Source organism: Macaca fascicularis, chromosome X (genome assembly GCF_037993035.2).
Source record: "Macaca fascicularis isolate 582-1 chromosome X, T2T-MFA8v1.1".
NCBI classification, from domain to species: Eukaryota; Metazoa; Chordata; class Mammalia; order Primates; family Cercopithecidae; genus Macaca; species Macaca fascicularis.
This window is the reverse complement of record NC_088395.1, coordinates 103,764,796-103,789,694: the sequence shown is the minus strand read 5'-3', so window position 1 is coordinate 103,789,694 and position 24,899 is coordinate 103,764,796. Positions and strand designations below refer to the sequence as shown.

The following is a 24,899-nucleotide window of genomic DNA, read 5'->3' as shown; positions in this document are numbered from 1 at the left end:
TATAGGCAAATGATTACCTTATACATAAGACCAAATGAGATCTCCACAATCTAAAAGAATAATGTTGACAGAAATCAACCAGCAATTGAGATCATACTGTGTTTTAAAGAAAAGTACTGAACATCAACTTTGAAAATGTACTATCAAATAAGTACATTTACACATTCACAACAGCTACTGGTAAACTGCTTTTCTGATAGCAACATTTCTACTGACATGAGAATGATGTGTTGTTTATTGTAATGATTCCCTATACCACATTCTTTAACAAAATAAACTCCCATGGTATTACTTTGTGCAATTAGAAATGCTCAATGTGTGGAAATTTCTGATGCATAGTGTTTTAGTATCAGCAAAATCTAAACACAGTCTACTGTAGTGACAGAACAAAAATTCTGAATTCAAGACAGAGGGAAAAGTATGCTAAAACTTAAAAGGCTTACATAAATGAAGATGGGTTTAACTGTCCATCTGCTTTAACAAAAGTATACTTAATGGCTGACCGGTTTGTTAAAGGCTTAAAGGTTCACAAACCAGTTTTTAAATGCAGTTAAGGTTAACAATTTAAGTAGCTCACATCACAATTACTTCAGACATAAAGGAATAGCAGTAGAAGGATTTGCCCAATGTAACTAGTGAATACTCTAAAACTATCAATCCCAGGTCTAGACAGAAGGAAAAAAAAAAATCACTTTTTATCAGTTCTGCCTTATGTTTCACTATGTCCTCTAACAGTGTATTATTATCATTACTTTCCAAATCTTTACTATTCACAAGTTTCATCTGGTCTGACGGAGGTTGAATTAGAATTTTCTCCATGGCGGCTAAGTGACAAAAAGGCAACCAAATCATGTTTACACAGAATTTTGTTTCCAGAAGATGCTAAATATGCCTGTTAAAAAGGTTACAACTTTGATGAAATACATTAAACAGCTCCCACCCCTTTCACCACTACCTATACCAATTATATGAAGAAAATATTACATACACAGATTCTGAGCTGTTTTGGGATCCAAAATTCTCAGTTCTTTCACTTTCTTCTTTGTAGGCCCAGTCTTCTTTTCTTCTAATGCTTCTGCATTCTTTTGAACTGAAAGAAAAAATGTTGATTCATAAACAATAATGGTACTAATCCAAGTACACGGAATAACATTAGTAAGGTATATTAACTACATTAATAAAGCTCATTCTGAAATCAATAAATGTGTTTATTTCATTAGTTCAAGGAACAGGATAAACATAAAAATACAGAGCTGTTTTAGAGTTTTCACTACAAATTAAATATCAGCACTTAAGCAGAAAAGATAAGCCAAATAGAACCAAAAATCAATTGCTCCTTCTTACCTAATGTACAACATTAATTACTCCTTTACCAGGTACCTACAGCAGTACTGGAATTAAATATATAGTACAACCTCGCTAATCTGAGCTAATTGAGGGAAAAGGAAGACATGCATTTCTCTTAAAATATGCTAAAATTTAAACATTTCTTTAATTCAGTGAAATTGCTTTAAAGCACCTAAGGTAAGTTTAACTGCTAAACAGGTTGCCATATAAATATTCCTGCTGAGACTGTTTTGAAGAATAGCTATGAACCATTTGCAATTTGTACAACAGTAGCACCATTTGCATACATGTAATTAAATAGACTCAGCAATGTGATCTTTTGCGTAAGTTAGCTTTGTATCCCTCGCTATTTGAAAAATACTATTTGCTTCCTTAGAACAGAAGATTTACTTTGCTTTCTTCAGAAGGTAACAGTATAACTCAAAACAGTTTAAAGCACGGAAAAGGTAAGGAGTAGCAGTGCCAAGGAGTGGCTTTAGCCTTCCATAACCTCCATCAGCCAACTCCCCAAGTAGGCCAGCTCAAAAAACAATGTGGCTGTCTGCTATGAAAATAAAGCGTTAAGTTAAATCCCCAAACCCCTCCTGTATAGAAATTGTATAGCTACCATTGTACTCAAGTGTTGGCAGTTTACCTTTTCCAATATAAAAACAGGGTTGTAAGTAATGGGGCCATCAGAAAATATGAGAAAAATAAAGCCAATACTTTTTCAGTCAAATAGAGTGTTAAGTCCTTGCTCCCAAATTCGTGCTGCTAAATTACATCACTGGTTCATATATGACCATAATCATGCTGCTGCTTTATCAATGTTAAAAAGATAACTGCATTTTGAGGCAATAATGATATTATTTTAATTCATCTAATCTTTGTTAAAAAGACCACAAATGCATTATCGATTTTCTTTTTTAGAGAAAAAGCAACATAAAACCACAGTACACTTTTACTAAGGCAATATGTTTATAGATGTTACCATATTGGAAACTTTTGCAACATTCTATAGAATTCATCAAAATATTGGAAGTCCATAAAGACTTCCTTTGTTTTAATAATACAAAATACAGAAAAATTAAATGAGCATACTACAGAAATAGCAGATGTTAATAAAATAAATTACCTGAATAACTAAAGTCCTAACAGTGCTAAATTTTACCAGACTGGCCAACCTAAAGTTATGTGCAGTCTAAGGAGAATGGATAACAATTAACACTTTAAAATTACGATCTTTGCCATGTGGATTCAACACAATAGTCATTGCTACTACTGGAAGAAAAGTGACTTTTAATATATTTATCTTAAAATATATTAAAAGAACATATTTTACGTTTATATTTATCTGTCTATATTTCTAAATATGTTTTAAAATATATTAAAACATATCTCAAATATTCTTCAAAGGGTCTTTCTAGGAGCATAGAGTCTTTCATATGCAATCATCAACATTTTGATTTATTCTAATTGTCAAGTCAGTTCCAGCTTAAGACAACTGTACACAAGAAAATGACAGTCCAATAGCCTTTCCCTTTGTCTATAAAATGTGAAGTATCTGAATCATATTGAAATTACTTCTAGAATCATTCACTAATTTGAACCCAGTCAAGGAAATAGTCAAGAAAATTTTCCTAATCTCTCAATATGCTTTAAAATTCACTATGGGAGACTAATTAGCCAAGTACATATAGGAAAAACATGCTGTGCTATGAAGGACCTATAAAGATGCTTCTGCAAACTAACAGGATCCTGACTAACCCAGGAATAGATAATGCTCATTTAATGACTTTATATCTTTGCATTTTTTAATTAAAATATGGTCTAGCCTCTCCCCTTTTCAAACGAACAAATTGTTTAAAACTAAGATTAGATGCCCTAAATATCTAGAGTTCACAGTTTTCTTTCTTGAATCCCAACATATTTTCCTTGTGTTATACAACTTGGCTTAAATCCTGGGTTCGAAAAGTGATAAGAATTCCATGAGTGGGCACTGCTTTTTTGAGAATCACAAGAGAAAAACAAGTTTAAAGCAGTTCTCTAACTAGACAGGCTTTCAAAACTGATCATATTTTTGCCATGATAAATAATTACAGACCAGTGGCTATTATTGCCTTTGGCCTTCTTGTTTTTAAAAGCATTCCTTAGGGAGCATGACCACAGGCTTAGATAAATAGAGAATTCAAGGAACAGCAATGAGACATCAAATATCCCAATAGTGTTCAACACATCATATGTTAAAAATTGCCTGCTTTCATAGTGACCTCAAAATGTCACTTATCCTAGTATACTTTTATTCTGTATGTTTCTAGTGGTTACAAAACATTAAATAACTAGCAATTCTATAATTATTTGAAGTTACTTGGATGAAACTAAAAAGTTTTTTTAAGTTTCGATATAAAAACTTCCTGAATTGATTTTATCATCAATTGCCCTATGGTCCTCAGGTTCATAATGAGGCCTACAGTGAAACGTGACCTTCCCCATACAAATGAAAAAACATTTGCAAATGGGTTTGAATCCAATAGATTGAATTAATTTGAGTGTGTAAATTGGCACTGCTAATAGAATAATAATGAAACATTAAAAAATACAGTCTGTAGGAAGATAATCCTAATAATAAAGACATGTATATTATTATTAAAGATATGTTAATATCAAGATACTCATTATCTAAGATAAAATGCCCACTGAGTATTATTATATTTCCTTTAATACATGGATTTTTACAAGCAATTGTACTATAAATGTATTCTTTTACAACTGCGAAATGCTCATCAGCATAAATAAAGTAAACATGGTTATATGCTTTCCCCAATCTAATATAGGCAATGTTCAGGAATCTCCTATTAATTTCTGCTATCCCAGTGGATACACAGAACATGTGACAAGATGTTATAATTTGTAGCAAGTATTAAAATATTTTAAATAGGTAACATTAGATGATTTACATAGTGATAACTAACCATGAATCATAACAAAATTTGTATAACTATCTTAAAATTTCAGTGAGAAAGACTGATTTCTATAGTCAGAATCACATTCATTAATCTACCAAATATTTCTTGAACACCTACTATGAATTAGCCTAGCATGAGCATACAATGGTACACAACACATAAATATCTACTCATACTGCATGGTCATATGTAAACCAGTAATTATGGAAGTATCCACAAAAGGTACCTAACATTTATAATTTTCTTTATCCATAAAAATATAGCTTAGATGAATACATGCATATTACTCAGTGAATTCTCATTTTCTTATTGCAAGCATAGTTCTATATTAGGGAACATCTTATCTTTGAAATCAGCATCACATTATGTGTTGTATCATATTATAAGAAATATGAGGAGAATTAAAAGGATGTCCCTTCCTATTAAGTACACTACATATAGGCCGGGTGCAGTGGCTCACGCCTATAATCCCAGCACTTTGGGAGGCTGAGGCAGGCAGATCACCTGAGGTCAGGAGTTCGAGACCAGCCTGGCCAACATGGTGAAATTAGCCGGGCATGATAGCATGTGCCTGTAATCCCAGCTACTCCGGAGGCTGAGACAGGAGAATCACTGGAACTTAGGAGGCGGAGGTCACAGTGTGCCAAGATTGCGCCACTGCATTCCAGCCTGGGCAACAAGAGAGAAACTTTGTCTCAGGAAAACAAATAAACAAAAAAGTACACTATATACAAAGCCACAGTAAATAAAGCTAATAATAGTAGTATCAACAAACACAGTGAACATTTACGTAACTTCACGCATACATATTTGTATATTTAAGAAGTAAATGCCAACTATTCTTTTACATATAACATACAAATATAAGAACTGTGATCCATATATACTTAAACACATATTTTATCCATGTGGATATAATTCCAGAGGTGATTCCAGCTACATGGAAATAATTTTTTAACATATTGGTTGAAATATACAATATTTTAATTTCAATTAATGACTTGATAATATTAAAATAAGTGCAAGAATGGCAATGAAAGGTAGGGGAAATGTACTCTGATTTTTGCGTGTGATAGGTTTAATGATTTTTTTTTGTTATTTTCTACTCTATTCTGAATCATCCGTATGCGTTTCCAGAAATATCACGTGAACCTGATGGCAAAAAAGGTCAAGGAAGATGAGATCAATAGATAAATACATATGTAATACACAACAGATGAGAGTATTAAAAAACAAAAATCACAGCAGTAGTAGTAGTTTTACTACTGGTAACCACCAATACAATCTTCACAAGCACCATCAAAATCAAAGTTTTATTACATATCTGCTCTGTATCTGGCATTAATTTTTATACCACTTTATATGATAGGTACTAACCAGTGTCATTTTACAAATGAGGAAATCAAGGACAAATTTAATCATATGTCCAAGGTGATATAGCTAGTAATGAAAACATGCTAAACTTCACCAGTGATCAGGGAAATGCAAATGAAAATAACCGAAGAAATATCATTAACAGTCATCAAACTGAAAAAATGTTTAAGTCTCACAATACCAAGTATTGATGAAGATACAAAGAAGAATTTGATTATGCCAACAGTTGACAGTAAATATTCAGCAATGACTTAAAAAACACATGTATCAACATCTGATATATTTGAAGGTATGCTTGTCATAAATACAGCCCAACATTTCTGCTTGTAGGTCAAATGGTCAAGGAGACAAAAATGTTCACTGCAACAGTGTTTATAACAGTAGAAAAGTTATAAACAGCCCATGTGCCCAGGGGTTATGAAATGGATAAATTGTGGTATATTAATACAATGTAATACCACACAGCATTTACAGTGATTGTACTGCAGCTATATATTTCAACAAGGATTGATGCCAAATACAATGCTGAGTGGAAAAATTAAAGTTATGTAAAATGGTACATGCAGTATAACATTCATCTAAATTAAAACAGAGACTAATCTTGTGTATTGTTGATAGATGAGTATATATGTAGCAAAATTATAAAAACATAGGCTAGATATTAGCCAGCTAATGACAGTGGTTGCCTAAGAGGAGGAATCTGATGCTGGAATAGGTAGAACCTTGGAAACTTCCATTTTAACTCTAATGTTTTATTTCCTTAAAAGCAAAGATCTGGATTAAATATGACTAAATGTTAACATCTGTTCATTTTGGGTAGCTGGTAGATGGGCGGTTGCTACATTAGCCTTTGTAATTTCCCATTTTTTGACATAAAAATAAAATTCATATGAATAAATTACACAAATATTCCCATCCATTTTTATAGTTTACAAACTGCTAACCTTGGAAATCCCAAGGGCCAAGTGTAGACAGGAATTACAAACAATATGGAAAAGAATAATCAAGAATGCTGGTAAAGATGAATCAATTTGTAAGGAACCACAATTTTGTGTTCAATTGTTATTGAGTCTATTTTGTGAGGAATAACACATGTGTTTGCTAAACCTTGGGAGGGAAAGCTGATGCAATAGGCAGGAAGAGATTCCATTTCTGTTTCCTCGCACATGCTACATATTACAGCTGTGAAGCTTCCCCTCTCCATGTTGCCTACAGCTGCACACGAACCAAGGCATCCTACAGAAAGGTAGATTTCATTCTGACACCTGCGTAGTACCTGAAGCAATAGGAATGGCATTACCAAGAGTGTTTCTGAAGTTCAGAGCACATTAAACAAGACTAATGGTTCTAATGGTAGGGATAACACACACATACTTTGTAGTGATTTCCTAATTAAAGAACAAATCTTACTGGTTGTAGTTTATACAAGAACACCCCAAATCAGGAAGCACATGTTACTGCAAATTAACATCTGCATAACTAATATACTTGCACACCTGTTCATTAAGCCAATTACTGAACACTGCTAAATGTCACCAGAACATTATGTTTAACAGCTAGCATAGCTAATGTTGTGTATTTTCAAATGGGCCGCAATAGCTCAGCAGGTAATGTATATTTTAGGAAGGACAAATAAAGTTGTCTTAGAGGTTTTAGGGAAGAATTTCCCTTGTTTGAAGTGGTAACTTAAATACCAAAACTGAAGTATGGTTTTTACCTCAAAGTAGTCCAGTTATATTTTGTTTAATGATGTGGATACATTCCGAGTTCTTCTTTAGATGATTTTGTCATTATGCGAACATTATAGGGTTCACCTACATAAACCTACGTGGTATAGCCTACCTCACAGGTTTGTAGCCTATCGCTCCTAGGCTACAAACCTGTACAGTGTGTTACTGTACTGAATATTGTAGGCAATTGTAACAAAATGGTATTTGTATATCTAAACATATTTAAAATAGAAATGGTACAGTAAAATTACGATACAAAAGATAAAAAATGGTTTACCTGTATAGGGCACTTAGCATGAAGGTAGCTTACGGAACTGGACAGTGCTCTGGGTGAGTCAGTCAGTAAGTGGTGAATGAATGTGAAGGCCTAAGACATTACTGTACACCACTGTAGACATAGGCTGTACACATAGGCTACACCAAATTCACAAAAATTTTCTTTCTTCAATAATAACTTAAACGTAGCTTATAGTAATTATAAACTTTGTGGTTTTTTTTAACTTTTGACTCTTTTGTAATCAGATTTAAAATACAAACACATTGCACAGCTGTACAAAAATATTTTCTCCATATCCTTATTCTGTAAGCATTTTCCTGTTTAAACTTTTTAAAATTTTTTACTTCTTAAATCTTTTTGTTAAAAACTAAGACACACACATGTTAACCTAGGCCTGTACAGGGTCAAGATCATCAATATCACTGTCATCCACGTATACATCTTGTCCCAGTGGAAGGTCTTCAAGGGGCAATAACACACATGGAGCTGTCACCTCCTATGATAACAATGACTTTTTCCGGAATACCATGTGAAAGACCTACCTGAGGCTATTTTACTGTTAACTATTTTTTTTTAAACAAGAGTACACTCTAAAATAACAATGAAAAATATAGTAAATACATAAAACAGTAATATGGTTGTTTATTATTATCAAGTATTATGTACGGTACATAATTGTATGTGCTATACTTATATATTACTGGCAGCACAGTATATTTGCAACATCACCACAAATATGTGAGTTATGCATTGCACTACAATGTTACAACGGCTACATGTCACTAGGCAATTGGGATTTTTCAGCTCCATTATGATCTTATGGAATCATCATCATATAAGCAGTCCATTGTTGATCAAAACGTTGTTTTGTGGTACATGACTATACTTGACAAATGAGGTTGTCAAGGTGCTTTCCTGTTAACCTTTAACCTATATGAATTACCTTATTCAAGCTCAAGTCAGTCACTTTACCCACTGGTTGTCTCTGGCTTTGTAAGTATGAACTGACATTTTTCTGGTTATCTCATTTATTCAAAGAACTTCCTGTTATTTTAAATGTCAGAATTCATGTCACGAATCAGTGAGTCCAGCAATCAACTCCAAGAGCTAAGTGCATCAGACAAAGTATGAAGAAAGGCATATCTGTAGGAATTACGATGTTACAAAAACCAGTATCACTAGGCCAATAGGACAATACTTGTTGAGAATACAGTCTGGGCATTCATCACACCCAGGCTTTTCTGATTTGATATGGTCCATCTCAGTTTGGTGCAGATCCTGCACACAATTCAGTTTGATGCAAAATACATTAACCTTGCTGAGTAAGACTCAACAAAGTAACATCCTGAAATATTTGTAGCCATAATCTCAGGTTGATGATGTAGGACTTTTCAGACTAGGAGACTCACAGTTGCCTCCTACATATTATTACTAAATAATTTGAGATAAAAAAATTTCCATGGAGATGCTGAGTATAACCCGCACTTTAATATTTCTTATAGAGTTCTTCCTTGTGGCCTAATCAAAGTGCTTTGCTGTGTTTTCCTGAATATTAACTCAAAGCTGTGGTTTTTTTCTATACGTGGCTTGGTATCCTTATTTGCCCGAAATATAATTCTGAATTTGATGGTTGGTGATTGCTGCAGGAGGTGCTGGGTGTTATCAACTTTTTATGGTTGCAGGGGAAGATAAAGACTAGAGACTAGAGATGGAACAATGGTGTTGAGGCGGGTGGGGCATGTGTTCCACACTTACCTAGTCTAACCATATAACTTATATACAAAGAACTGGAGTGAGAGGGTTGGAGATTATGTCAGGAATCCAAGGACTCAGAGGAGTTGCCAGATGAAAAAAAAAATGGTTGTATAGAGTGGAGCTACACGCTCACAGGAGGCATAGGCGAGAGGAAGAATCCAAAGCCAAAGAACATGAGCTGATTAGTTTCTGATCACCTCCATCCCCAGAGACTCCCAGAATCAACCAGGAGAGTCTTTGAAAAGCAGTTGAGGCAAATTTTAGATACCAGGTAAGTAGGGATTCAGAACTTTGAAAATGTGGGTATTAAAAACGTATTCATCAGGTTTGAAGTATAGGAAATTTAGATTATTTATACCATGTGCTGATGACACCTGCTTCACAGGAATGTTGTGAGAAAGAAATGGCACATACATGTAAAAGCTCCAGTAACATAAAGAAGGTCAGCGAACTTTTTCTATATAAGGCTAGACAGTGAATATTTTAGGCTTTGTAGGTTATACCATCTTTGTTGCAACAAGTCAACTCTGCTATTGTATTGTGAAGGCAGCCAGAAACAGTAAGTAAACAAATAAGGATGGAAGTGTTCCAATAACATCGTTTACAAAAATAGGTGGTCAGCTAGATTTGGCCTGCAGATCACAGTTTCCAAACCCCTGACATAACAAGATGCTCAATAAATGTCTGATTCCTTATCCCCTTCCTTCTGCAACTGAGGTCAATTTATACTTGCTTCCACTTTTGCAAACATGAGAAAATGTTCAACATTCCCCCTGCAAATTAGGATCTACAAGCTCCTTGCTATAATTGTTGACATTCTGTTTTTCAAGTACGATACACATAATCAAACACATTTATACTCCTCATGGTTTCTGAATGTGTCAATCCTACAGGGATCAATTATCTCATAAAAAACTGTCACTGTCCTTTATTTTATTCCCCATATAGTCTCATATACGTTTTCATGTAAAATGACTGAAAACACAGCTCAACTTTAATAAAATTAAAAAATTAGTTTCTATCATCCATCCTTATTGGGGCTGAACGAGAGCTCATAAGCAGCTACAGTGTTCGGTAATGTTTCACTTGGGATATACTGGTTTATAATAAAACAAAAACCAAGTTCTGTAAAAACAAACAAACACACACACACATAAATCAGACTTTTGTATTTCATATAATACAGTTCTCGTATTCTATGCACATAAAAATATTACTGAGTCTCTCAATTTGTTTGTTGCTGGCTGAGCTCAATGGGAAACATCAAGAGTAGACTGTCCCTGTTTTCCATTTGGATTCCAACTGGTTTCAATTTTATCTTTCAGGAGTAATTTTCTTTAGTTCAGAAACCACAGCAGTACATACTGTTGAAGGTGATAAAAACACTAGAAGAATTCTGAGAAAAGAAAGATAGGGAGCACCTGAACATTTCATTTCCTTCCTGGTTTTTTTTTTTTTTTTTTTTTTTTTTTTTTGAGACAGAGTTTCCCTCTATTGCTCAGGCTGGAGAGCAGTGGCATGATCTCAGCTCACTGCAACCTCTGCCTCCAGGGTTCAAGCCATTCTCCTGCCTCAGCCTCCCAAGTAACTGGGATTATAGGCACCTGCCACCAAGCCCGGCTAATTTTTTTGGCATTTTTGGTAGAGACTGAGTTTCACCATGTTGGCCAGGCTGTTCTCGAAATCCTGACCTCAAGTGATCTGCCCACCTCAGCCTCCCAAAATGCTGGGATTACAGGCATGAGCCACCACGCCTGGCCCCTTGTTTCTTTTTTTAAGTCAAGTTTAGTCTGTTGGTGACATCCTATTTGAAAGCAGAAAAGTAATATTTGAGACCATTTTGGAAATGTAAAAAGACATATGAGAACAAAATTCAAATAAGCTTTAAGTTCTCTTGTTTCCCAGACTCACTACCCTCTTCCTCCTCAATCTATTATCCTGTTATACTACCAAGCATCTTAGAAGAATGCCCGACACCATCTCCCTGTCCTTCCCTCCTGTTCTCTCATCTACTTGTAATCTGAATTCTAACACACTCATACCTACTGAATTAGAACGCTGAAATCTCTGCAGGTAGGGCCTCAGGACCTGTACCTCTTAAGAACTCCTCAGGAAATTCTGAATATTAGCAAGTTTTAGAAAAACTGCTCTGTAGTACATAACACAACACTCTATAATAGCTCAATAAATACTTCCCAAATAGAAAAGTGCAAATATTGTTAACAGTAACCCATGAAAGCCCTCTTTATAATATCTTCCAAATCTTGGAATCGAACACTGAAGGCAACACTTGGTCAACCATTGAGCTTATAGAAATGACAAATAATGAGATTTTGTGAAAGAACAAAGGATTCTCAAGGTACACTCTGTTAATTTTTAAATCAATTACAAACTAGATATATCACTGAGGGCAACGATCTTGCATATATTTGTAAAATCTATTACTGTGCTAGGGATATATAAGTTCTTAGAATAAGTTAGAATGCATTGTATGTACTAATTAAAACTATTTATGTAAATAATAAATACTAAAATGAATATAAGATACCACTGCCTCTCTCCTCTTTTATAGGTACAGATGTCACAGAGGTAGAGAAGACGGGAAAAGAACAAAAGAAAAACAATAATCTGCTATTGAAAAGGAAATCAAAAGGCAGTTAAAAATGAGCATATTCTTTTTTGTTTGTTTGTTTGTTTGAGACGGAGTCTCACTCTGTTGCCCAGGCTGGAGTGCAGTGGCACAATCTCGGCCCACTGCAACCTCTGCCTCCCACATACCTATTCTGCCAGATCACTGAAAACAATCAAAGACTTGGAATATGCAAAATAGGAAGAGAAAAAAATTTTATTCGATAAAAACTGGAGTCCTCAAAAGAGAGAAAATTCAGTCTAATAGAAGTCCAGAACTGAGCTAGATAAAATGTTAAGCAAGCACATCATAGGTTAGTTTCATTGCTTTTGGACACTATGTAGTCATTTTAAAGCTTGTGGGTCTCAGACCAACAGATCTCAAAAACCATATTCTACTGTAAGTGCACATTCCTGAGTCTAATAATCTGCTTTATGTCAAGGTCCGTTTCAGTTAGCAAGTAGCATGTTGATACTATCTACGAAAATAAACCTGATTTTAACACGTAACCTATTTATCAAAGTAAATGGAGTCAACGTGTTATGAAACCTATCCAAAAAGTAAACTCAGTTTAATATTGAGTCATTGACAATCACAACTGGTGTGTGTGTGTGTGTGTGTGTGTGTGTGTGTGTGTGCGCGCGCGCACGTGCGTGTTTGTGTATCATGAAATATAGTTAGGTAGCTTCAGTTTAACAATAAGTTTCCATGAGGTATTTATTCAACTAAATGCCAGAAATAGTTTGGCCTGTAAGCTTTTAAGAACTTAAAAAAAAAAATAAAATAAAAGAATTGTTGGATAAAAGCTCAGCTGTGACAAACTCTGTCTTCTGTGAGAAGTACCATTTAATACTATATTCAGTGCTGTAGAGCATTCATAACATTACTGCAAACAATATAGAACAAAAACATAAAACTAGTCATTTATAGTAAAATAAAGGGCAATTGCCCACTGTGCATCTCTTATTAATTTTGTAGCCAAAAGTTAGATAATAGAGGGCCCTATAACTGTTTATAAAGGCATATATAAGATGAATGCAATGTTTAAGATTAAACACTACATCTGAAGGCAAAGCAAAACTCAAATGTACAGTGGCTCCTCAATATACAGCCCCTAAAATTCTTACTAGTTTTCTGAAATCTACTGTAGACTGCAGATAGAGCGATTACCATACAAAGTAAAAAACATCTCATAAAGAACAGAATGAAATCTGCCTTATGTTAAAAAAAAAAAAAAATCAGAAATCCCACAAATTGAAGGTTTTACTAGAAACTTATTGAAGATAAAAGAGAAGGTAATAGCCCAGGTAAGAAGCAACTGCTAATAGTCGCAGACAGCAAATGTATTTGACTGGATCAGGACAGCAACCTGCTGACTCTTTTTCCTAGCAAACTATTTCAAACCCGCTGTGCTCGCCATTAGGCTGGCCTTTACTTCACCCCAGCCACTTCAGTCCGATCACTGTGGGGGATCATTGTTGCTTCCCTCATGGCAGCCACCAAAGTGTGCCTCTGCTTTTAGCCCAGAATGCTTTGAATCTGAACTTAAGAACTGGTTATAACTACAGAGACAGAGCAGGAAGTAAATATGTAAAATTTGGAACAGAAGTGTCGTAATAAAATCAAATTAAAAAATCAAACTGGCTTATAAGATACAATAAATTCCTGTTTCTTACTGGAAATTTTTACTAAAATATCAGTTAAAAAACATAGACTCCAGAGTTGGGTATGACAATCCGTGAAGAAGAATGAAAAAAAGCAGAATACAGCTGACCCTTGAACATAATAGGTTTGAACAGCTAAGGGTCCACTTATATAAATTTTCTTCCTCTTCTGCCACCCTAGACAGCAAGACCAGTCTCTCCTCTTCCTCCTCTTTCTCAGCCTACTCAACATGAAGATGACAAGAATGAACTTTTATGGTGATCCACTTCCACTTAATGAACAGTAAATATATTTTCTCTGTGTTAAAATTTTCTTCACAACGTTTTCATCTTTGTCCTATTTTATTGTAAGAATACAGTATGTGACACATGTAAAATACAATATAAAGCACAAATCATGTGTTAATCCACTGTTTGCGTTATCCATAAGGCTTCTATATATCTAGCTTTCCACTTAGATTTCATGGAACTGAATCTGATAAAACATTCAAAAAGGCAGAGATTATATCTGATACCTGGTGCACTATTTAAAGAAAACTGAGGCACATAAGATGTAACAGGTATAAGTGAGTAAAGAAAATAAAATAGTTACTTCCAGGTAGCATCATCCTTGAAGTCCTGCCTCCAAAATACACACATTTTTAACATCTCTTGATATGACATGAGACATTGTGTATACTGTTATTCTGTGTCCCTAATACAGATGGAGAGATTACAGGTTCTAATTTTAAGTGATTTTTCCCTATAGTCTACTAGGACAAGAGTAGCTAAGATAGCAAAAGTATGTCAGGACTCCTGAATGATTGTAAAATATTTTCAATTCATCTCCCTTCACATTTTTGCTGTCAAACCTTTGTCTATCCATTAAGACTGAAGTCAAATGTCACTTTCTCTATGAAATCTTCTTTAATTACCACTATATTCTTCATCTACCTTTAGCACTGGAAAGGTATTTTCCACATGCTGCCCTACTTAATTAATTTTCATGTATATATCTTATTGACTTATCTAAGTTATAAACTTGTATGGAAGAGAACATTCATGGTACAACTTTATCTCCCACATCAATCCCTCCTCCCATGGTATGTGGAAAATGATGCTCAGGTAATATTATGTGAATAAAATATGTGAAACATTGGAGGGGAAAAATGAGGGTACAGGAATATAAATGTGAAAGCGATGATCTTCTGTCTTCAAGTTGTAACTAAAGCCTAAGTAGTGAGGATGCCTGGAGTGTTGAGCCCATAGAAGACAGAACAGCCAATTAAGAGGACAAAAAGAACAATAAAAAGGTATGAGAAACAGGGGAATTCATTGTCCCAGAAGTGAGAAAGGAAAATGTTTCAATAAGAGAAAGTAATCAACAGTGTCAAAAGTAGCAGGAAGGTCAAGCATAGTCTAAATCCTTAAAAAAAAAAAAAAAAAAAAAAAAAGACCAGAAGAATATAGGCCATTTCAGATCATATAGAGCAATTTCAAAAGAGCAATGATAAGAGAAGCCATATTACAAGAAATAAGAAAGGGAATGGAAACATTTGCTGAATAGAGATCACTCACTTGATTAGTTTAGTAGGAAAGATAACTATATAGTGTGAAGGAGACAAAAACAAAGTGACTGGATACTAGTTTTGTGTTAAGTTTATCTATTACAAGAAGGCACCTGATTGTCAAAGTCAAGAATAGTTTTTATGCCCAAAATGACTTCAGAATAAACCCAGCAGACAATGATTTACTGGATAAAATCAATAAGAACCGTGCAAAAGAGATTATACTGTTCAACGATCCATGTTGCATCAATACACATAATGGAATGAGACAAGGTGATACAATGGCCCAAAGCTTCCTGGAATCACTCTTTAATGAAATCAACTAGCAAAATAAAGTCTACATAGACAGTAAGCAAGTCCCACACCCTCTTTTTACCGACAACAAAATAGAATTTCCCAATGTGACAGAAAGAGAAAAGTGGCATGTAACAGTACCAACGGAGCTAAATTGAAAATCATTGTTTAGAAAACCAAACGTTTATACAAGCACAGCCCACAAGGTTCTGTCAACATTTCCAACAAGGAAACATGACAACTTCATCTATCTGAGTCAACAAATGAATAAAATGGCATGTTCAAGGGGAAATGCCACAGAAGCAGCAGTCTATGCCATTTTTATTGGCATACAAAAAGTTGCTGCATAACAAACTGCTAATGAGGATTAGAACATTATTCCATTCTGTGATATCAGGGTTAACCTAAAATATGAAGTATTTATAACATTAGCTGATGGAAATAAACTGGCTGTCACCCGATTACCTATGGTGTCATGAGAATGTGAAATCTGACACTGTGCAGGCCTAATGGTAGTTATTCACGCTTCCCTGCACACCAAGTACAGATGGACCAGTTAGGTGGCCTGCCAGTATGACAACAGGTGGCTTTCTCAACTTACTAACTGCATTTGTAGTCATATTTAGAGAAAATATTCCAATGAAAGAATGAAATTTGCTGGGTTCTTTTAGTGAAAAAAGCATGCTTTCTCAAACAACTTCAATGTAATAAAATTAAAGAAATAGTTAAATTCCTGGTAGGGGGCAAGGTGTTACCCTAGGAAGTGAAAGAATTCCAGGAAACAAGTTACTAGCCTTAAGAAACTTACATAATCCTTATATAAGCCTTATATAAGCCTTAAGAAACTTACATAAAGTACAAATCATGTGTTAATCCACTGTTGGTGTTATCCATAAGGCTTCTGGTCAATAGTAGACTATTAGTAAAGTTTTTTGGGAGTCAAAAGTTATTCTCGAGTTTTCAACTGCATGGCGGGCGGTCGGCACCTGTAATCCCCGTTACTCAAGGGTCAACTACATATCTAGCTTTCCACTTAGATTTCCACTTAGATTTTGTTTCAGGTTTTATTTAAAAGGTGATTGCCTGTACGTTCCATGTCTCCTTTTGCTACGTATGACTTACCATTTAGTAATAGCACTCAAAGCAAAGAAAACGTCTAATTTCCTTTCTAATAGTAATTATTAATGATGTTGATTATTATATATCTTCTATTTAATGAATATCTTAGATTACATCTCTCAACTATTTAATTAACATAATAACTCTTCAAGATAGGATCCCATTTTTACTATACAAAAGCTTCGGCTCAGACCCGTGAAGTGACTTCGTCTACCAAATGACTATTAGATCTGGGATTCAAACCTAGATGAAACCTATGCTTTCAATGCATATTCATTCCACTACAACAAATTCCCTCCCTTAGTATATTTGCCTATCATTTCATTAAGTGAACTACGTTTAAAACAAAGCAGAGTGACTGGCACTTAATAGGCAGCTTTGTAAATGCCAATTCCCAGTTAACGGCCCCCTCTACAAACACTGTACTACACGTAGTCTAATAGAGTGAGATATACAAAGAAATGGGGTTCTGTAAAATTACAGGTAAGCATACCAGACATAGAAAATTACATTACTAAACAATGATGAAAGAAAAATTGGATTTAACAAAAAGAGCAGAAATGAATCAATGAGTGTATCTGCTGATAGAGTCTATGGTAATTCAAGCACGATGCAATGACTTCACTATTTCCCAAAGGCAAAGATGATTATTTGCTGGCAGTTTTCTGAGCTGGCCCTTTAATACGTATGGTCATTATCAGTTTTAAAATAAAGAATCTCAGTATGAATTTTGCTTAAGTAATTCTAGCAATGTATAATCCACAGTAAAAATGCACACTCAAAGGTTAATATAAAACCTAGCCTTCTATACAAAGTGGGATGAAATTTCCCTGGCATAAAATACCTTTGGGAATGAGTTACCTCTTGGCAAAGTAAAGAGTATCAAAATAATAACAAAAAACCTGTCAAATACAATAAGAGAGAAGATGTTGCATTTTTAGCAGTTATTAAATGCTGGAGTTTACCACCACATAAAGGCTTTTACAGCTACATCCTCAATATTTGGCCACATTAAAACCTTTTAAAGTACATAATCAATGAAACTGCAATGCATAAACACACATAATGAAAAAAACTACTTCAAGCTGATCACTAGAAAAATAAGAGCACTCTTCTCTTAGTTGAGAAATGAATCACGAAGTGTTCTTCCTAGAAATTGTCCTACTGGTTTAAGATCTGAAGTTCAATAACAACAGATAGGAGTGACCTTGCTATCATTCAACTCTATATTAATGTAAGTATGTTACATATATACCCATATGTATATACATCGATATAGGAAACTACTGAATTTATTAAATTACTAATAGTTCTTTTTCTTGAAACTCTCTTCTCAATGACTTCAAAGACCAGACTTCTCTGATAAACAATCCTATGCTTCTGACTAGTCTTTGTTTTCCATATTGTATTCTCTACTTCTATCTACTTCTTATATATTAGTGACCCCAAAGTCCCCATGTTCTAGTCTTTTTACTTTATATTTTTGCCCTGTGCAATCTACTACTCTGACTTCAATCATTAATCTATGTGCTTATGTTTCTTGCATCTGTATCTTCAGCCCAGGTTTTTTCTCTGGGTTGCAGACCCATAAATCCAATTCGTATCTCTTCCACAGGACCTCCAAATAAATATGCTCCAACATGAACTCATTCTCAGTTACCTGAGAAGTGTTGTGTCTGTTCCCTACTCCAGTGAAAAGCATCATAACAAAATATATATCATAGAAATAAGAAACCTTCACGCAATTTTTGAATCTTCTCTCCCTATGCCTGCCCTCCATCTGCAAAATTCTGCCTAAATTTCTACTGCCCTGTTTAGAGCCCTCAACAATTATTGCTTAGATCTTTCATTCATTAATTCACTTATTCTACAGTTATAACACTCATGATCATAGGCAATGTAAATGCAAAAATGATTAAAGGCCACATGTAGTGGCTCACACCTGCAATCCCAGTACTTTAGGAGGCCGAGGCAGGAGGATCCTTTGAGCCCAGACAACAGAATAAGACCTCATGTTTACAAAAGTGGAAAAAAAAAAAAAAAAAAAAAAAAAAAACTAAACTAGCCAGGTATGGCGGCATGTGCTTATAGTCCCGACTACTCTGGAGGCTGAGGTGGGAGGATCACTTGAGCCTAGGAGTTTGAGGTTACAGTGAGCTATGATCATGTTAGTACACTGCAGTCTGGGTGACAGAGTGAGACCCTGTTGCTAAAATAAATAAATAAATAAAATTAAAAAGAAAGAAAGAAAAGATTAAAGCACAGTCTTTGTTTTCAGATAGACAAATGAATAGCTATAACAATGTATTAAGGTGTATAGAAGAGCTATGAAATTACAGTAGTCACTTTGATTTTTGTTTTGTTTTGCATTTTTTCTTCCCCTTTACTCCAATTTCTTCTACACATTCATTACTGGGGTTATCTTTTTAAAATGGTAAGATATTATTACTCATCCTTACTTTTTCTCCCTATATATATGATAAAGCTTAAGTAATAAGTAGGGAATTTAGTACCTTTTAAAATCTGGCTCCAAATTAACTTAATAGCACCCAGGTGTCCCAATGCTCTACCTAAACCAGATTACTCACTATCAGACAAAATCAGGACATCCCAAGCCTGTATACCTTTGCTGAATACCTTTGCTGATATTCTTTATATTCCATTCTTTCTCAACCTGAACACATTTGGCTGGGCTAAAATGCCATCTTCTTTGAGATGCCTTCCTGAACTCTTCCAAGCAGAATTAATTATTCCCTCCTCTGGGCCTCTACAGAGTTTTGTCCCTATCTTGGATGTAGCACTTAATATACTGTACTATCATTAGTTTAGATATCTGGCTCCTCCATTAAGTGTGAGTTACTCAAAGCCATCAGCAATATCTTGATCATCTTTATATCACTAGAAAGTAGTACCAATTTGATACATGGTAGACAATGAAAATAAAGCTTATTGAATTCAATGAAAGAACTATATTGCCAAACTGTAAAAATTCCTAAACTATACATGTTAGAAATTAAATTGTATCCTAATCTAAAAAATTAAAAGCCAGCCTTTCCAGTTATTGACCTTCAACCTCTATATCTATAAATAAAATGTATTTAAGATGCCACAGTCATTCATTGGTGCATGTTACACTTAAAAATGGCTAATCTATGATTGATTTATGTTTATTTATGTTTTCAATTTCCATCACTATTATGAAACTTAACAGCTGGCATATGTGTTTTCCTGGTAAAACCCATTACCGGTGGCAGATAACAACTAAGACAGATTTTCCTACGGCAAAATCCTACAATGTCAAGTCACTCTATATGATAAGCAGAGCCACTGTGGGTGATCCTAGAGCCTGAAGTGACTGCATGAAGGCAGCTTTCATTCAGTGCCCTCTAGTCCTGAACTGAAAAGTCAAAAATCACATATATCCACACAAAGCACATGTACATTCGTTACTAAGGATCCATTAATAAGATAAAGATCTGTGTAGACTGTATTGATTTTTTTCTTAGCCTTTTCTCTTTTAAGATATTTCTTTTGTGAATGGAGGGGGGAAGAATTGTGTGAAAGAGAGACTGGAAACTTGGAATATTGACAGAACATAGCTCTTGCCCATGAAATCGCCTCCTGAATCACTCTGATTCTTCAATAGGTAGTTATAATAGTGTCTTTCCCTATTCTAAAAATGAGTATTAATAAAAAAACTAAGTTGCATCAGAAAAGGCCACGTACCATACTTTCTGTATTCTAGTACCAATATCTCATGTTCAGGAAACTGTAACATAAGAATAAAGTCATTTTGAGATGTCACATGTCCATGTAAGAAGGGGTTACCTTAACTTCTGTTTCTGAAAGTATGATAGAAGATGTACCCTGATATCAACTACCTGTGAAAAGAACTAAACATGATGAATATTTTCAAAATAATTCAGAATATATAGATAACCTGGCAAGAAAGTAAGGAATACCTAGAGGCCAAAAACTAAGTGAAAGATAAACTTAGAGAGGTAAATATCAATAGAGTCAGCTTTGACCTTGAGTGAATATTCTGAACCCAGATAAACTTGAGCTTCAGTTGTCAAGGCCTCATGGATGGGGGAATAGAAACCAAGCCTAGGGCCTAATCAAAGTGGAAAGAGTAATAGGAAATGGTCCTACAAACCCCAGAGGACTACACCTCAGTTTAACAGTAAATTAGAAATAAACTTGCTCATCTTCCACGGGGCCAGAAAAGAAAATTGCCGATATCAAAACTTGGTGCTGGATGGAGAAAGTAAAAATCTTCTCTGATCATTCCCAGTCCAAAGCCAGCCTTCATGTAGCCTGAATTCATAGGTCCTCAAGAGTCTTTAAAAAAAAGAAAACCTTAAGCCAAAATATTAACATCAGCCTAGGTTGGTTTTGCAACCCAGCCAAAGCAAACATGAATCTCCTCTGAAGGATATCAACCCTCATGCTAGGCCTTAAAATAGTTCCACAGATAAATGTACAATAAATAATAAGCATGTTTAATATAAAGTCATATTTAACTCTTCCCTATACCTTACTGCACAACAATAATAAATTCTCTACTCCTAGAGATTCTAACTCAGCATTTCTGCTCTTATTCTTCTCATCTTCATTCCCAAAGGCATTATGCCTATTCAGACTCTCAGGCCCTCTCATACTCTTCCATTTGACTTCCTTAAATACAGCTCTGCTCCTGTCTGGCTTCTAAGATTCTTCAATGCTTCCAAATTTCTTAACAATTAAAGTCTGAATTTCTTAGACTAGCATTTAAGGGACCTCATAATCCAGCTCAAACTTGCTTCTTTAACACCATTTTCTGCCATTTCCCCTAAAGGTACCCCTGCTTCCCCCATCTCCAACATGAACCTTGTAATCTACCCACATGTTATATACCTACTATTGCCTGGGAATATGACATCAGAAGCACCAGGGTTTTCAATATACAATTTATTCTGCTGAAATTATCTTTCCCTGACCCTCAAACATAGTATTAATTGTCCAAATCTTACCCACTTGGAAAGGCACAGATCAATTACCTCTGCTTCCGTGATGACGCCCATGTCTCTCCTTGTCTTCCCTGCCCTCATTCCTTGCAAATCAGTATCACTTCATCTCTATTTCACTTTTAGGACTTCCGTGGTTGGTATAATTGTACACGTCTTATTCTTGAACATTAAGCTCCTACATGTAAGGGTCCAAGTCTAGCTTAGTCATCTATAGTCCTCAAAAATACCTAGCAAAGTATCTTTTGTATAATAGGTGTTCAATAAATTGTTTGAATTAAGAGATAAATTGGCTTTAACAAGCACTTATATTCAGTAAAATACTATATTGAAGGCCTATAAACACAATCATGGGCATCCGAAATTACTGTTGTTTGACAGCTCTTATTTTTGAGCAAAGCAGCTAATGAGAGAAAAGAATTTCAAAAAATCAGACTGCTCCAAGTTCTTCACATGTTGTCTCATCTCAGATTAAATGAAGAAAGTGGTACTTCTTTAGCCCAGATACATGTTACTTCTTTAGCCCAGATACGTGCTTCTTCTTCAGCCCAGATACGTGCTTCTTAAGCAGAAATGAGCTGTGGAAATGCAGCTGGCTGCAGTTTTCATTTTCCTTCTTATAGGTAAACTATCAAGCTAATTAAAGAACCCCACATTATCCTTAAAAATATATTCAGCTATTTAATAGGAATAGCCGTCTAACTATTAAAGGCTATAGTAAATATATCCTCAGAGCTGTTAAAATTGCTTGAGGTGAGTGGCCAAATAAAAAAAAAAGAAAAAAAGAAAAAAAAAAAACAAAGCAAGACAGTTATATATCACTAAGACATCAAAGAAGTAGTCATCCCCTGACAAATTAAACCAGAGAATAGATATCTGCATCTCTAGATAAAATTAAGAATACTTCAAATTCCAGATTCTGGAAGCATCTGCTAAACACACCCCCCAAACCCACCAAGCCAGCAGCTGTGTGATCTATTTAAATATTCCCCAAACCACCTGGAAAAAATGCAAATTATACAGCCTTGTTCATAAAAGAAAATAAATAAATGTCTCTGCTGAATTTCTACCCTCCCTGTATTATAAAAGTTAACAGCCCTGGCAAGGGAGATTGCATAATTAAGAATTAAAATCTTAATGACTTAAATATTTTATTCAGTCTTTGATATCACATTAATAATAGATGTCCAGAAAGGGATAAATGTGATTTGCTGTAGAAACTTAAAGTCTCTCTGAATCAATAATAACAATGAGAATGAAAATATATTTACATTCATATTGTTTTAACTATTATACAAGACCAAAAGCTAAATCCTATATGGTATCTTAGGTATTTACAGAAAGTGATACTTTTAACAAAATCATTCTGTAAACCTAGAAACCATGTTACCACCTTCACTTCGTGGTTGCAAACTCAAAACACAATATTCCAAATAATTTAAATTCAGCAAGCAATATTACTGAAAGTAATGAATGTACAGATATGCATTGAGACCGTGTAAAAAATAAAATAGAAATAAATGCCAACTTTTCCAAAGATAAGACAAATCAAAGGAAAAAGGACTACAAAAAAATCATAAATCAGATGGACATATTAAATAGGCTCCTCAGGCAATGATCTAGTTTAATGTAACACTCAAAGAGCATAACAAAGTTCTTCTGTTCCCTTAAGCTAAGCGAACATCTTTGTATGGTTTCCAAAACTGACACATTTGAATAAAGTCCAAGGATGACTCTAGTTTCAATGTTAGTAGTAAGAGTGGTTTCTTTCCAGAGAAGGAAAACAAAAAACAAAAACAAAAACGTGGTTCTACTACTTGTGTGTTGTTGATGTCTCATATAGATTGGGTCAATCTAAAATAAGTTCTTTTAATATACTCTCATCATTATGCTACTACTACTTAATGAACCAAGTGAGAATATATGATTATTCATAAAGCAAAACGCAATAAAAGGAAAAGATGACTCAAAAAACAAAACAGCACTAATTTTTAAAAAAATACCCAGCTCAAATATGTCAAGAATATAATTCACAAAGCAAGCATTTGATCATCACTGTCATGATAAAGGGGGGAAAGGTATACCATCAATTCTAAGATATATTTTAGAGAAAATTTAATGGTTAAAAATATGAAATGTTTAGGAAGAATATATTTTGAGACAGAAGATTTAAAAGCATAGTTGTTTCCACCATCAGATAACAAAAGAAACTGATAACAAAAGAAAAACACCAAATGTTATCATGTTATAAATCTGAAGTTCTGACTTTACGCCTTAGCAACCTAATGAGTAATACATCTGACAAGCTGGTCTAATACAGTTTGGAGATAGGGAATAGACCCTACCACCAGCTTCATTGGAAGCACCAGTAATTTAAGTAACTTTTCAAGAAATACAGCTGCCTGCACAGTGCTTGCATATATAGTAAGTGCACAATTAATGTATCAAGTGCAACAGAAAGCAACTCAGTATGTGAAGCACTTTTCTGTTGCAATGACTCAGTATATGCTTATTTGTAATAAGATCACTTATAAAGTAACATAAGAATGAAGGAAAAAATTTAGATGCTTAGGAGGAGAAAAGGAATTAAAATAAACATGAGTGATATCAGAAAATAAAGGAGAACATTGAATGTATGAGTTCTGAATTGAATTCTGAATTATTCAATTCATTGAACATGTAGAAATTAGTTTCATCAATATTATGTCCCAACTACAATAAAGATATATTTTTAGAAACATCAAAGAACTACCACACCTTTAGTAAACTCTATGAAACCCCATAATCTGATTTTTAAAGTTAAAAATATATAACAAATATCAAGAATTGTTTTCTCCACCTGTAGTACTCCATAGTAGATTATTGAAGCTACTGTTTAAGTAACTTTCTGAGGTAGAAACAGATTCTGTTTTCTCATTAAAATCTCTTGTCTGATTCTATTTGGTATTATAATTTCTTATTTTATTAACTGAGTCATTGAGGCAACTCAACTAGAATATGAATATATGGCCATTAGATCAATTAATGGTATTTTTCTTATGTTAGGGAAAGTAAGTATTTGCTACTTCTTCACCTCACACATTATTACTTTTAAAAATTAAAATTATTAATTATAATTAGGCTACTATATACATTCAATGTTCTCCTCATACATTCAATGTTCTTCTTTATTTTCTGATATCACTCATGTTTATTTTAATTCCTTTTCTCCT

The 24,899-nt window shown here is 34.3% G+C and overlaps 1 protein-coding gene across 5 annotated transcripts in view; it reads right to left on the bottom strand.

The window, feature by feature from the left end:
* The window catches only part of DIAPH2 (diaphanous related formin 2), a 919,127-nt gene that overhangs the window by 537,866 nt on the left and 356,362 nt on the right, over nucleotides 1–24,899 (bottom strand). For all 5 annotated transcript variants that reach the window (XM_065538079.1, XM_065538080.1, XM_065538081.1 and 2 more), the window contains one exon: nucleotides 989–1,090. In XM_065538079.1, coding sequence (XP_065394151.1) covers nucleotides 989–1,090 — 102 coding nt within the window. The remainder of the gene's footprint in view (nucleotides 1–988; nucleotides 1,091–24,899) is intronic.